Source organism: Mauremys reevesii, linkage group 3, assembly GCF_016161935.1.
Source record: "Mauremys reevesii isolate NIE-2019 linkage group 3, ASM1616193v1, whole genome shotgun sequence".
Classification (NCBI taxonomy): Eukaryota; Metazoa; Chordata; order Testudines; family Geoemydidae; genus Mauremys; species Mauremys reevesii.
This window is the reverse complement of record NC_052625.1, coordinates 149,052,938-149,068,591: the sequence shown is the minus strand read 5'-3', so window position 1 is coordinate 149,068,591 and position 15,654 is coordinate 149,052,938. Positions and strand designations below refer to the sequence as shown.

At 42.2% G+C, this 15,654-nt stretch overlaps 1 protein-coding gene across 1 annotated transcript in view; it reads left to right on the top strand.

The window, feature by feature from the left end:
* IRAK1BP1 (interleukin 1 receptor associated kinase 1 binding protein 1) overlaps positions 1-15,654 on the top strand; it is a 32,031-nt gene that overhangs the window by 15,149 nt on the left and 1,228 nt on the right. Inside the window, exons 2-3 of the mRNA XM_039528191.1 lie at positions 2,817-2,882; positions 15,353-15,483. Coding sequence (XP_039384125.1) covers positions 2,817-2,882; positions 15,353-15,483 — 197 coding nt within the window. The remainder of the gene's footprint in view (positions 1-2,816; positions 2,883-15,352; positions 15,484-15,654) is intronic.

The window sequence follows — 15,654 nt, the reverse complement described above, 5'->3', positions numbered from 1 at the left end:
TGGTTCTTTTGGGAATAGGCTTATGGACTGATGGAGTGGATGAGATAACATGTCTTGCATGTGATCTGTTAATTATTAATTCCGAACTGGAAAATTATCCTACTGTAAACCATTTCTTGCCCACTGAAAGTTAGAAAATGGAACAGACTGTTACACAAGTTCTAAGAACATGGCACCAAATATAAAGTTCATCTTAAAGTGTTGCTAAAACTATTTTTTTCTGTGGCTAGTGTGATTAAACTGATAGCTCCTCAAAAAGAAGAACAAACTTACAGCAGACATAAGCGGTTAAAAATAAACCAAAAAACCTTTTCATTTACAGCTAGTTAGTCATAATTCTAATTAAGAATTCCACTAACATCCATCGTTCCCTCACCTTCCTTTCTGTCAAGAAAGATCATCATAAACAGGAGCAAAAAATCTCCACTGGAATATTATTGTAAAAGTTAATAATATAATTGAGCAAACATTTCTTCCACTAATTTTTATCTGGAATTGATTATTGCTGAAAACTGTTAATTTCAAATCTGGAGTGTGATGGGATAAAAATTAACTTCCTGTGGAATATTACCAAAACTGATAGTGAACACAAAATGTCTTACCACCATTTATGTTGTAATAGGACCCAAAACCACAAGATGGCAGTGTCCTTAAGTACATATGCAACACATATAAAGTATCAAATAAGGCAATTGTACTTCAATCTGTGTAGAGAGAGGATAGGCTTAAAACATTTTGAATGGGGTTGGGGGACATTTTCCTTCTCCATAATTCAGATTACCAAAACAGCTGTTCATTATTAGTCATGTCAGGTTGGTTATTTCTATGTAATGTTTGAGGGAGGTTGGGAGAAGAGTGAAAAAGGGTTTCCTATGACAGTCCAAATAAATGGACTACATTTCCCTACTGATATTAAAAATATTGTAGGATTTGTTTTGTTTTTTTAATTCTTAAAGCTATTTTATAAGCTAAGTAAATTTTTAGAATTGGATTGACTCAAGCTCTCTATCCACCCCTCAGGCAGCCACCCTGCTAATTTACGTCAACCCTGTTCTGGCAAGAATGCTTCTGCCTGAGAAGTGCAATTTGGTCACTGTGGCCAAATCATCCCTTGGCCTTAACTGAAGAGACTGCCAAAAAGTTAACTGCACTTGAGATTTGTCTATTGGGAATTGTACTGAGATTTCCAAACTCATATTTTATAGAAAGGCTTGGAAGGATTAGCTTGCTATCGAAAAATATCATGAAACATCAGTTCCACCATATACACACAAACCAATGAAAAAATATTTCAATTGATAGTAATAAAAACTTACAAATAGGCAGGGTAAGAAAAATGCTCCTTGAGAATTTAGAGTTTAATTTAAGGATAGTTTGTATATTTTCACAATTTGTGTTTTAATGGTTCTAAAACTTTAATTTGTTGAATCTCAACATCTGTCATTAAATAATTGACAATCCCACCCATAATTTTGTGTAACTGAAAATTTAAACTGATAAAAATGCTTAAAAATAAATATTTTGATATTCTCAATTATAAAAAAAAAAATTGAATTCTGCCAAGTCTACTTTTAAGCCATTGAACAATGGTAATAATTTATGGAGCTGACTCAAATTGGTAACTTGAAATGCTTGTCATGCTTCACATAGTGCCATAGATGGGTGCATGCTACCGTATGTGTTCCTGACTCAAGGAATACATTGACACAAGCTTCTTTTGTGAATGAGTAAGGGAAGTGGATAAACAGTGGAAGGAAATGCTGCTCTTTTCCACTCAAAGAGGAATTTAACACAGTTCAAATGGAAAATCTGCTTATCTCCCATTACCAAATCCCTGAGCCATCCACACTTTAGAGGTTTAGGAAGATTTAAACCTTTTACAATTCTTGATTTGTTATAAATTAAATTTTTTATTGTGATGCAGTTATTTTAAAAAGGAGTGATTGTATTGTGTCAATTCAGAATGAAGTGGGGGCTGGGAAAGAGGAAGAAGAGACTCTGAAAGGAAGTTTGTGATCTCAAAAGGAAAAATGCGGGTGTGTGTTTTGAAGCAATCACTCTGGAAATCTTTGTAAATTATGCATTTTAAAAAAAGATAGAACATCCTTCCCTTTTCTAATAATCATTTTCTCTGAAACACCCTGAGTTTTTTCCCTTTTAAAGAGTGAAACTGAACAATTTAGAGGCTCTGTAGAATGAAGGAGAGGGTTTGATATGACACAAGCAGCAAACCACTTCAATGTTCAAGTGTAACTAGAATCTCATTGTACTTTATTTATATAGTGTTTCTCATGCAAACATTCCTAGTGCTTTGTGTGATCATCACTTTGAATAATACAGCTAATGTTATGGCAAAGACAGTTAATGGAGTTACTCCAAAGAGGAAAAAAAACATTGCTCAATCATTATTTAAGTCACCTATACACTACAAGCTGCTGCTTTTGAAATCTAGAATATGGATTTGGAAAGCACTTTTCACACACTAGTTCTCTTTAAACTTTAAACTCATTGTTTTGTAAGTCAGATGGAGTGTTATGCAGTGATACGCAGCTTTGACTAACTGCCACTTATTAAAGGATTAGACTCTTATTAAAGGAAGAATTGTTGTCCAGAACACTAGACTTATCACTTTTCAAAAGAAACTTGCAATCTTTAACTGCCATCTGGATTCTAAGAGAGTGGTGTAGCAAATTTCACACGTGTGTTTCTGAGTTACCAGTAACACGACAATAGGGAAAGTTAGAATATCATGTAGCCTGTGAACACAAATTCTTAATTGCTTTGGTTAAAAATTATACTCTTGTACTTTGTTTCAGGAAGAAAATGTGACTGTGACAAAGGATTTTAGTAGAGTAGAAAATGCTTATCAAATGGAAGCAGAGGTATGTATTAATCATAGCAAGAGGAATAACCATGCACCCAGACATAGTGAGTTTGTAGGTTTTGTCTTTTCTCCTCAAAACTAGCAAGGGACAGTTACATACAGTACAGCACTGTACGGTATGAAGTAGTAAAATTAAAAAGGCACCCCACAGAATTTTGCAAGAAGTAAGCTAGGTTCTGGGGTGCAAGAGCAAGATTTTCTTCATTCTTTCCTGTAGAAAGGAGCCCATTCACCCCATGATAACAGGGAAGCTATACTACATATGCTGGATGTTAGGAGAGCCTTGGCCTTCTATTTGGATAGGATGAAGGCCTTTAGGAAATCTCCCAAGCTCTTCCTATCAATTGCAGAAAGATCAAAAGGCACAGCAATATCAGCTCTGAGGCTCTCTAAATGAGTCTAGAGCTGTATTAGCTACTGCTATCATGCTCGTAATTTGGTACCTCCACCTGGAATCTATACATTCCACGAGGTCAGTTTCCACCTCGGTCGCTTGAATTAAAGACATTCCTATTCTGGAAATCTGCAGGGCAGAAACCTGGGTGTCTGCTCATACTTTCGCAGAATACTATCCGATTACTAGAGACTCTGCTTCTGTTGCCATCTTCGGCTCCACAGTATTGTAATCCATAACGGATTTGACTCCAAAGTCCCAACCCTCCATCGGAGATACTGCTTGGGAGTCACCTACAGTGGAGCACCAAGAGGGACACTACTCGAAGTAATTACTCACCTTGTGAAATAACAATGGTTCCCCACAACCAACCCACCCTCCGTCTACTTCGGAATTCTCAATAGGGGCTCTGCAGTAGAGAAGGAACTGAGGATGGTTCACCCGCACATTGCTAATTAGCCTCGCAGCAGAGCACAAGGGAGGGAGGAGAGCGCATGTGTGGACCAAATGGACATTGCTACTAAAGATCTCTGATCAGAGGCACAGGGTGCAGACACACCTACAGTGGAGCACATAGACACACATCTTGAAGAACCATCATTACTGCACAAGGTGAATAACTTTCTCTTATGTGAGTAATCCCACTGACACCAAGGGGACTATGCATGTGAATAGGGCTTTGCATGAGTAGCCCCTTACCAAGCAGGAGGTGCTGTACTGGGAGTCAATCCAGCTAAGGAAAAGCACCATTTTTTTCAGTCTATGAACCTTTGCAATACAGCATGCTAATTAGACCACTATCCAATAGCTCAGGGGTCGGCAACCTTTCAGAAGCAGTGTGCTGAGTCTTTATTTATTCACTCTAATTTAAGGTTTCATGTGCCAGTAATAGTTTTAATGTTTTTAGAAGGTCTCTTTCTAGAAGTCTATAATATATAACTAAACTATTGTTGTATGTAAATAAGGTTTTTAAAATGTTTAAGAAGCTTCATTTAAAATTAAATTAAATTAAAATACAGAGCCCTCCTGGACCAGTGGCCAGGACCTGGGCAGCGTGAGTGCCACTGAAAATCAGCTCGTTTGTCGCCTTCGGCATCTGTGCCATAGGTTGCCTACCCCTGCAATAGCTTGAGAAGGGGACCTGGAAGTTTGCATCACTGATAGTTACTTGCAACTCCATAGTTAAAGTACAGTTCCATTTTGCACTTAAAGGAGGGAGAGAACTTCTTTGGTTTGTATGAAGAACATATTATATCCACCTCAAACTTACAGCACCGAGTACAGAAAGAATATTGAGAATTCCCCTATTTGTTTTTTGGAGTTAAAATTAAACTTGTCCCTTTAAGAAATATGTCAGTATTTTGCCTTGGTCATGAACTATCTTAACTGAATACTGCAGTTGCTTTAAACTTCCCATGTAGTTGGAAGTAATTGAAGTCTTGTGAATGGGCTATATTTGAAAAATTAAGGTAAGCTATTAATGAGGCATCAAATTGTTTTTATATAGACTACAGCAAGGCTTAGGTCAACAGCTGAACTAATTCTTAAATAGAGTCATATTGATAGAACTCAACTAATCACCGGTTTGCTCTACCATTTTCTGCAACCCACCATTTCCCGCAGTTCTGCTAGGCATGAAACTGCTCTCCTCACTGTCGTTTCCTGTGCGGGTTCAGAGCTGCAGCACAGCTTGTGCTGGCCAACCCTCCTCCCCAATATCCTGCCTCCGCAGCAGCAGTTTGCTTAACTCACATCCTTTAAAGTTACTGTTTAGGCTGTTTTTTGGGCAGTTTGAGCATTTTGGTTTGCATTTTGGACATAGCCACCTACAGCCTCCATTGCCCCTTCTCAGGCATGGCAGACCAGCCACGTAAGCAGTGGGCAAAATCAAGGTGCTCTGTATGCAAGGCGACAGCTTTCTCAGGTGCTCAGCCAAAGACGAAAGTTGCTCAGGCTGCTCCCAGTCAGAGGACTTAACTCTGCTAGAACACAGAGCTCTGAATGGGACAGGCAATATTGGGTCCCCTACACACCCAAAGAGCAGTGACTCCACCACAGAGAAACCCAACCAGGAGACACAAGGCAAAACAGACAGAGACTCTAAGGATGAAGAGGATTTCATCCAGCTTACCCAGGAGGTATGTCCTGGAGTAAAACAGGATTGCAAAGATACAAACCCTACTCAGATACTGGTCCCCACACAAGTACTGAAGTGGGCCCTTGTTTCCCTGGGGAGAGATGCCAGGCTCATAAATAACTACTACCTTCCCAATCCAGGTCAGGGAACTCAGATAAGGAGATGCCACCCTGGAGGAATAGGATTCTGATGGAGAAGACTCTGAAAGAGAATGCTGTAGAGGGCTTTGGGCTCTGCCTAAAGCAAGTGGCAAGAAACTGCGTTCTGGCCATGCCAGAGCAGCCATGCTCACAAGCCATGCCAAAAACTGCCAGAATGAACAACAGAAAGGAAGTACAAAAAAATTACCCAGCACTCCTCCTCTGACTCAGATTCCTCATCTACCAAGGAAGGAGAGCTGTCAGGCTCTGAATCTGAGCAAGACTCAGGGAAAATGTAGCAAAAATATTCCCCCCACTCCCCCCCCCCCCCAAAAAAAAGTTTGAGGGCATGTGCAAAAGATTGTGTCCACAATATTTATCCAAGCTCCTGAGCACAAGCCTTGAAGTAAATACCTCCCCTCAAAATCCTCCCTCAAGGTTCTGATTCCCCTGCACTCCTTTTTTTTGGAAGCATGATTAGGGAGAAGTGAAAAACTCAGCAGGGGTAAGACCATTAACATATATGACCTTCGATTTTTACAAACTCCAAGACCCTAAACGTTCAACTAGTGAGGTTTCAAAAGTAGATACTGCAGTAGCATCCTTAGCAAGATACATGATTATTCTGGCTGAAGGGGAATTCTTTCCTAAGGACCCTACAGATAGGGAAGTGGAGGCCACCCACACTCTGGCAAGTCAAGTATAATTAGGCAGGCCAAAAAACAACTCGAAGAGCAACTAGCAAAAGACACAAAATCTAACAGCAAAAATTGTATTTTTTTTTTGTTTCTCTTCATAGGACTGTAGGTATTCGTTCAACCACTGCAGTAGAGTAATTGTTTTCTCCTTATGGGGAGAATACGCTCCCTGAGGGGCATGCCCAACTCCCCAGGTTTCAAATGCTACCTTACTTGCAGACTTTCTGTACCAATTTCAGATGGACACTGTTTGTGCATCCGCTGTCTCAGCAAGACACGTATACCACAGAAGTGCTCGCATTGTCACAATCTCAAACCAGGAAGGCAAGAGATCTCCAACTTAAACTCCTCCTCATGGAGAAGTCTCTCTGTCTGGTGTCTCAGCCTGAGGTACGGACCCCTCCTGGCCAGAGATCACCAATTACAGTCTTTTACAGGGGCCTTTCTTCCACGGTTCAGGCTTCCGATCAATTCACCAAGAAGGTCGCAAAAAAATGGTACAACGTCCCCGACTCAGAAGTTGGCCAAGAAAGGGCACTCCTCCAACGGGCAAACAGCTTTGGTACCAATCGCACTGATCCTTTCAACTGCCGAAATAGTGGGGCCCTCCAGCACCGTCGGTACCAAGAAAACAAAATATGCCAAGTGGCTGAGCTGTGACACAGGCTGCAAGGGGAAACTGAAACTGCATGCTGCGCTACCAGCAGAGCTGATCAAACACCCAGTACAGAGCATCTTGGCATTTCCACAGATGATGGCACCACCTAGCGCAGACACCACGCACTTGAGCTGCACATCGGCACCGATGAGCAGATCAAACCGTCCAGTATCGACTCCTACTACGCCAGTGGTACTGATGCCATCCACTTTGCAGCAATTCCTATGCCAGGAAGACCTCACTGTCTCCTCGATACTGGAGTCTATGTAGCATCCTCAGTACCTAGTCAACCCAGTTCTTCACCTCTTTTCACCCCGCAATTTTTTAGCGATGATGAGGATGGGGACGAAGATGTTCTACACTCTCCACAACATTCTTCCCCTGTGAATGCTCCCATCACACCTGCTCATCTGTACAAGGGCTACCTGGTGGACCCTAAGGACCACTCCAGGTATGGGCATCCCTGGATGCCACCTATGCCCTTCCCTCCAGAGTAGCCATTTCAGAGCCCGTGGACAGCATACTCACCACAACAACACAGACTTGCCAGCCCATCCAGAGCAAGCACACATCATTCACCCCTATCAACAGCACAGGGACCACCTGAATCTAGAGAACGGGGGGGAAGAGGAGGAGGAATTCTTTGACAAGGACAATCCACCTGAAGCTTACTTCTCTTCATCTTTGCCTGATGACACTATCATGCCCACGCCTTCCAACACAGGAGATGGTTTCAAACAATTCCAAGACCTTTATAAGAGAGTTGTGAGCTCACTGGACATTTCCCTTAAAAAAGTCCAGGAGGCACAAGATAAATTAATAGACATATTGCACACATCGACGTCCTCCAAAATCGCCCTTCCTATGAATGATGCGATTATTGAACCAGTAAAGTTATTCTGGCAAACCCCAGCAACGATCCCACCCACATGCAAGAGGTCTGATAAAAATTACTACGTGCCCACAAAGGGAACTGAATTTCTCTTCTCACATCCAATGCTGAACTCATTAGTGATTGACGTGGTCAATGAATGGGGCAGACAAGAATACCCAGAAACACGCCCTATGACAAAGATTGGAAGCAGCTCGACGTTTTCGGCCGCAAAGCATACTCCTCAGTGACCTTATACTTGAGAATAGCTAACTATGAAGCATTACTAGCAAAATATGACCACAATAATTATGCAAAATTCTCTGAATTTATTGAATTTATTCCAGAAGATAAAAAAGAGCAATTCAAATCAATTCTATCAGCAGGTCAACTCATAACCAGAACAGCATTCCAGGATGCTCTGGATTCTGCTGCTACAGCAGCGAGGTCCATAGCCACCATGGTGGTTATGAGAAGGGCTTCCTGGCTCCATCTCTCTGGATTCCCAAAGCCGATACAGTCGACAGTTGAAGACCAAAGAATCTAAGCTATTTGCGGCCAAAACAAATGAGTCACTACACACTCTCAAGGACTCGAGGGCAACTCTGAGCTCTCTCGGCATTTACATACCTAGGACCAAAAGAAAACAGGGAAATTGTCAAAGATCCTGACCCCCCTCTGTATGCACAACGCCACAGATGATATGAGCATCGGTGCAGAAGCAGAAAACATTGAGGAGAGAACAATCTACTCCCTCAAATACTATGTGCTAGCCATTGACCTCCAGACAACAAATTTGAAGCCTTGGTTGAGGGCCTGAGAACCCTGTATCTTTCAACGCTGGAGCCATCTACAACTTGCAAAACCTTTGGAGATCGCCTGCTTCCATTCTAACAATCTGGAAAAATATTACAACAGACAGATAGGTATTGGAAATTACCGAGACTGGTTACTCCATCTGCTTTACCTCCAAACCCCCTACCCACCCTACCACCCCGTCCCTCTTCAGGGACCCCTCTCATGAACATCTACTGTGAGAAGAGGTAACCCACCTCATACATCTAGGACCAGTAGAACTCATACCAATGGAATACAGACTAAGGGGATTCTATTCACACTACTTTCTCACATAGAAAAAAGCAGGAGGGTGAAGACCCATCCTCAACCTACAGCGAGTCATAAATTTGAAAACACAACAATTCAAAATGGTCACACTAGGCACCATAATTCCAGCACTAGAAAGGAGAGACTGGTTCTCAGCCCTCAACCTCTAGGATGTGTATTTTCATATAACCATCCATCCATCACATCGGAGGTTTCTCTGCTTTGCAATAGGACAAGATCATTTTCAAGACAAAGTCCTACCCTTCAGCCTATCCACTGCCCCGCGGGTATTTTCAAAGGTCCTAGCCGTTGTAGCTGCCTACCTCCGCAGAAAAAGAATCCTGAAATTTCCATACTTGGATGACTGTCTGCTGAAAGCACCAACATGGCAGACAGCATTAGAGTCCATCAAATAGGTGATAACTCTATTTATGAGGTTAGGCCTTCAGATAAACATAGAAAAATCCACTCTGACACAAGCACAACAACAGGAGTTTATTGGGGCATACCTCAATTCCCCTGAAGCAATGGTCTCCCTACCAAGAAAATGATTTCTGACTTTACCCAACCTGATCTCCATGATGAGAAACAGTCCACAAGTATCTACCAGAACCTGCCTACAACTTCTAGGCCACATGATTGTCATGACCTTCGTCATCAGACACACAAGGTTACACTTGCAGTGTCTACAAGCCTGGCTCCGGACAACTATGTCCCACACAGGCACAATATAAATGAGCGCCTCACAATGCTGGACAAAATAAAAGACTCCCTTTTATGGTGGACATACCTATACAACATCTGGAGGGGGGTGCCCTTTTTAACAGAATCCAGCAACGTTTACCATCACCATAGATGCATCCCTTCTGGGTTGGGGGGCACATCTAAACCCACACTCTATCCAGGGCCAGTGGTCCACAGTGGAATCCCATCTTCATATAAACCTTTTAGAATTACGAGCTGTCCGAAACACCTACTCCCACTTCTTACCGATCATCAAAGACAAGACTGTACAGGTCCTTACAGACAGCACGGCTTGTACATTTTACATAAACAGATAAGGGAGAACATGACACTCCCTATGCATGGAAGCCATGTGACTCTGGCAATGGTGCATCAAGCACAATGTCCATATTACAGCATCGTACCTACCTGAATGCCAGAATACCACAGCAGATACCCTGAGCAGGAATTTCTCTCAGGACCATGAGTAGGAGCTGGATACGTGTTCTCCTAAATATTTTTCAGACTTGGGAGTTCCCAACAATAGATCTTTTTGCAACCACACAAAACACCAAATGCCTGTAGTTTTGCTCCAGAGCAGGACTCAGTCCATACTCTCTCAGCGATGCCTTCTTCACTAAATGGAATGCTCCCCTCCTGTACACCTTCCCTCCTACCCCTCTCCTAGACTGAGTGCTTCACAATATCAGACAGGACAGATCCAGAGTGATCCTAATAGCCCACATATGGTCTCGACAAATGTATCCTTACCTTCTACAGATGGTGGCGTGTCCACGACGCACACTCCCGCTTCTGTCTCAGCTTCTGTCTGAGGACACAGGACACGTCCTCCATCCGGATCCTCAAAGACTCCAACTCAAAGCGTGGTTACTTCATGGCTCTCAGGATCTGATGACATGCTCCACAAACATACATAACATTTTGTTAAACAGTCGAGATGTGTGTCCCCCTGTGGGTGCTCCACTATCCTTCCTCCTCCCTTCTACTTCAGAGTTTCACACTAATGGTCTGCAGTAGAGAAGGAACAGAGGGGGGGTTGGTCGCACAGTGCCAGATAACCACCTGAAGTGGTGCGAGATGGGGGTCGCACATGTGTGACCCAGCTGGGAACTGCTACCATAAATCTCCAATTATGAGCGCAGGGGCACACAAACACCTAAAGTGGAGCACCCACAGGGACACACGTCTTGAAGAACCTATGTTACTGCATAAGATAACTTTCTCATCTCATTTCTGTCCTGCACAAGTGGGTGTATAATGGCTTCTGTACTATCAGAGACTACAAATATACTATAGGAGATAACAAAATGGGCAGAAAAGAATCTCTCTCCCCAGGTGATACACATAAAAGGGAAGTTGAATCAGAAAGCAGACTGGCTCAGCCATTGCACAGTCAACAGAATAGTGCCTGAACCAAGAAGTCTTCACTCTGATCTTAAAGATGCTTGGTTTCCTCTTGGTTGATCTGTTTGCAAATTACAGAAACACCAGCAGCTGAAATACTTTACCAGGGAATCAGATCCCAAGTCCCTGGGAACAGAGCCCTGTCACACAGGTGCCAGAAAGTTTGTGATATGCATTCCTGTCCTTCCCTCTCATAAGAAAAATAATTTAAAAGAAAGCAGAAACAAGTAAAGGAGATACTGATAATTCTGTATTGGCCAAGGAAGCCCTGGTTCTCTGATCTGATAGAGCTGAAACTGCAACCACCATTACAGCTGCCACCCAGACTAGACATCCTTGCCCAAGGCCCTTTCCTCCACCCAGACCCAGACCATCTTCAGCTGAGAGCCTGGTTATTGAAAGGGAAACGTTAATAGCACTAGGCCTATCTTCCAAAGTGATCAGGACTTTGTTTGAGTCCAGGAGCGTCTCCATGATAAAAGCTTATTCCCCCATCTGGACCAAGTTCAGCATTTGATGCCAGGAGAGCAATGCTAATTCAAGAGATCTGGAATTCCAGCTATCCTGGACTCTTTCAAAGAAGGTATGGATAAAGGTCTTCAGTCCAGCATCATAGCACGCCAGGTATTTGCCACTGGTAGCATTCTATTCACAGGATCCTCAGGTTCTTTGGTACGTAATCCCAAGGTAGTCAGATTTGTCAGAGCAGTCAAACTGGCAGTCACACCAGTCTTCCCTAAATGGGTCCCACCACTGGTGTTGAAAGTCCTAGCCACTAACCCTTTCAAGCCCCTGACTTGTATATCAGCATTTTGTCTCTCCATCAAAATCTGTTTTCTGGCTGCCATCATGTCTCCTGGGCAAGTTTCAGATCTGGCAGTCCTATTTATGCAAGGACCCCACTGAGTGTTCCATGAAGACAAGAAGGTTCTGAGAACTGCTGTCGTTTCTCCCCAGCGTGAAGTCTGCTTTCCGTAGCTTGCAGGAGACTATCCTTCCTTCCTTCTGCTCAAAGCCACAGCACCCACCCAAGAAGCTGGGGCACAATTTAGATGTCAGAAAAGCACTGAAATCTACATCAAGTGCACAGAATCCACAAGGTCAGGCTCTGTTTACCTTCTTTCACCCGAAATATCAGGCCCTGTTTGCCTTCTTTCACCCGAAATGTCAAAGGCTCAGAATCTCCAGGCTGTGTCTGGTTAGATGGATCAGACTGTGCATTGTTGAAGCTTACAAAAAGTGTCAGGCACTTCTCTTTCAGAAGCTATCCAGGCACACTCCACGAGATCCATGGCAACCTTGTGGGCTGAATGAGCATGTGCCTCTACCACATATGCAGCGCAGCCACATGGTCATTGGTTAACAGCTGGTTAACTTTCTGTCCTCTGCAAAAGCCTCCTTTGGCAGAAAGATGCTCCACGCAGTGGTCCAGTAGCGGCCTTGCCTTTTGGTCAGTCCTCAAGGGGGAGGAGGTCTATTTAACTCTTTTTCTATTTACCTTTTACTGTCTCTCCCCACTCCTGTACACTGCTCACTACTTCTCATGTGTAACAAAATTCCGGGAGACACTGGGCTGCAGAATGAAAAATTGCTTACAATAATTTCTTTTCTGCTAGCAGCACCTCCCACAATTCTACCCACCTTGGTGCCTTTCTGCTAAGGATCAGCCTTTTATTTCCATATTTACCATGAAGGGAGTTGGCCAGGTGTACAGTTAATGCATTTGTCATTGATGTTATGCTTATAAATATTTTTCTCTAAGTTTTTCACACAGCTTTGGAATGACTTACCTGGCAGAAAGTGGGAAAAGGGGGCGTGGCCAGCATGAGCTGCACTGCAGCTTTGAATCACCACTGCAGAGAGGAGAAGAGCAGCCCTGTGCATAGAAGAATTGTGGGAAATGCTTTGAGCAGAAAGGAAATTATCAATTAATTTTTTTTCCATTTGATGCAACAATTCTGTGAATTGTAATGGCTCAGTGGTAAGAGGAAGACTGGACAGATGCAGTAAGTTCTTACTGGCAGGTCACTTGTCCCAGCTGTTACTATGTTTAAAGAGTCATGACCGCATACTAGCTTGGGCACCAGTGATAGCTTCTTGGCGCCACTGTGCATTGAGTTAGTGCTATAGCAGGAGCACAGGGGGAGCCCTCAAAGCACACAGATACCAGAACTCACACTGGTCCTGGGCCCACTCTATTTACATAAGTAGAGTTCTTTCTCTAACAGCCTCTAAACAAATGAATCATTTGCAAATTGAGCAACAAAGAATCCTGTGGCACCTTATAGACTAACAGACGTTTTGCAGCATGAGCTTTCGTGGGTGAATACCCACTTCTTCGGATGCAAGTGGTGGAAATTTCCAGGGGCAGGTTGGTATTCACCAGAATAAGTGTCATCACACAAAGCTCAAAAACGCCTGTTAGTGCCACAGGTGCCTAAGGTGCTTTTCTTTTTTTTGTTTTTTTAGACTAACTACCCCCCCCTACTACTTGCAAATTGAGAGTCACATTAACCAATATGTCTTTTGGATTCTTCCCAGAGTCATGCAAATGTAAAGTAGCTGTAAACCCTGTTTAACTGCATGGTTTTGGTGTACCAATAAATCTGCCTTTAAATGAATAAAGAAATTATTTAAGGTTGATAGTGCATATCATATCATAAGATATATTGCATGGTAGCATTCTCTTTGTGTTTCTTGTTTAGTGTTTGTATGAAACTAATAGTTTTAAAAAAGACTAACGAAATTTCCAGATGAAAAGCTATGTTACAACAGAGTTAAGAGGATACATCAGTTACCTGAGGACAAAACGTTTTATCCTGTAGTGATGACACAGTGGGGAAGAAATATGAAAAAAAATCATGTCTTTAAAAATCAGTTAAATCTAACCATGAACCCTAAACACTAAAATGCCTGAATCATAATTATATAATTTTTGCATGACATCAGTACAGGGCAGAGTTAAGGTTGTTTTGGTGTCTTAACTGTGCACTCCTTAACATGTTTTGACTTTTTAAATGCAACTCAAATTCCCAGATTTTTAGTGCTTGGTTTTGGGATAATTACAACATACCTGTAATTTTTATTTTTACCCTTAAGTTACTAAGATATACTCTCAGCCTTAACTATTTTTGGAAGGGAGGAGTAGGGAAACACAGATTTAAATAAAAGTTATATTTCTTGGATTTTAACCTTAAAAATGTGATGTGGTCTCCTTATCTCAAAAAAGATATACTGGCATTATAAAAGGTTCAGAGAAGTGCAACTAAAATGATTAGGGGTTTGGAACAGGTCCCATATGAGGAGAGATTAAAGAGGATAGGACTCTTCGGGTTGGAAAAGAGGAGACTAAGGGGGGATATGATAGAGGTATATAAAATCATGAGTGGTGTAGAGTAAGTCAATAAGGAAAAGTTATTTACTTGTTCCCATCATATAAGAACTAGGGGCCACCAAATGAAATTAATGGGCAGCAGATTTAAAACAAATAAAAGGAAGTTCTTCAAACAGCGCACAGTCAACTTGTGGAACTCCTTGCCTGAGGAGGTTGTGAAGGCTAGGACTATAACAGCGTTTAAAAGAGAACTAGATAAATTCATGGAGGTTAAGTCCTTTAATGGCTATTAGCCAGGATGGGTAAGAATGGTGTCCCTAGCCTCTGTTTGTCAGAGGGTGGAGATGGATGGCAGGAGAGGGATCACTTGATAGTTGCCTGTTAGGTTCACTCCCTCTGGGGTACCTGGTGTTGGCCACTGTCGGCAGACAGGATGCTTGGCTGGATGGACCCTTGGTCTGACCCAATATGGCCGTTCTTATGTTCTTAAAATTTAATATTACTAAAAGATTAGTCATTAAACACTAAGTTTAGTCATTTTGTAAGTGCATGTAAGAGTGCCTAGAATTATACTGCAATTTTCCTTCCTGCATATGCTCTTCACCCCATTTGCCTAGTTTTCTGAATAATCACTCATGAAGTAGTAATTGGCATCTGTACTTGCCTAAGCGGTCTTCAAAATGTAAGAATTAGGGATACATGGCTCCTGACATCTTAAGGACACATTTTCTTTCTCCAAATTGCTAACATACCAAAAATTCTAGAGTTCCCCACAAAGAACATATTCTGAATCCATTATTTTAATTCTGCTGCAAAACAACGATCAGTTTACTGGAGGGCTGCGGGCATCTTCTAGGCAAGTAGTAGTGGAGGTATAGGGCTAATACCCTCAGTTGTTCTTACATATCAGGTTTGCAATGTACCCTTGTAATTAAGTCGCTGAAAAGAAAGTCACTTTTCTTATCCACTTATGTTTTCTAACAGGTCTGCATTACATTTAGTGATTTTGGAAAAATGCAGAACGTTTGCAACTTACTCGTTGAGAAACTGGGTAGTTCTGTTATCATCAGTCCACCTCACTTCTACCATACAGCAGAGGCTGTAGACACCCTTCGGTAAGTTCTCCCTCTCCTCTCCACAGAAATGCACAGCCTCAGGAAGCATTTACATAATACATAATCCACAGTGTTTAAAATGGGAAACAATAATAGTCTCCCTGTTGCCCACTCCTGCCTTATACTTAAAGGAAAATTCAAGAAACTTAAAAAAGGTTATACATTTAGCTC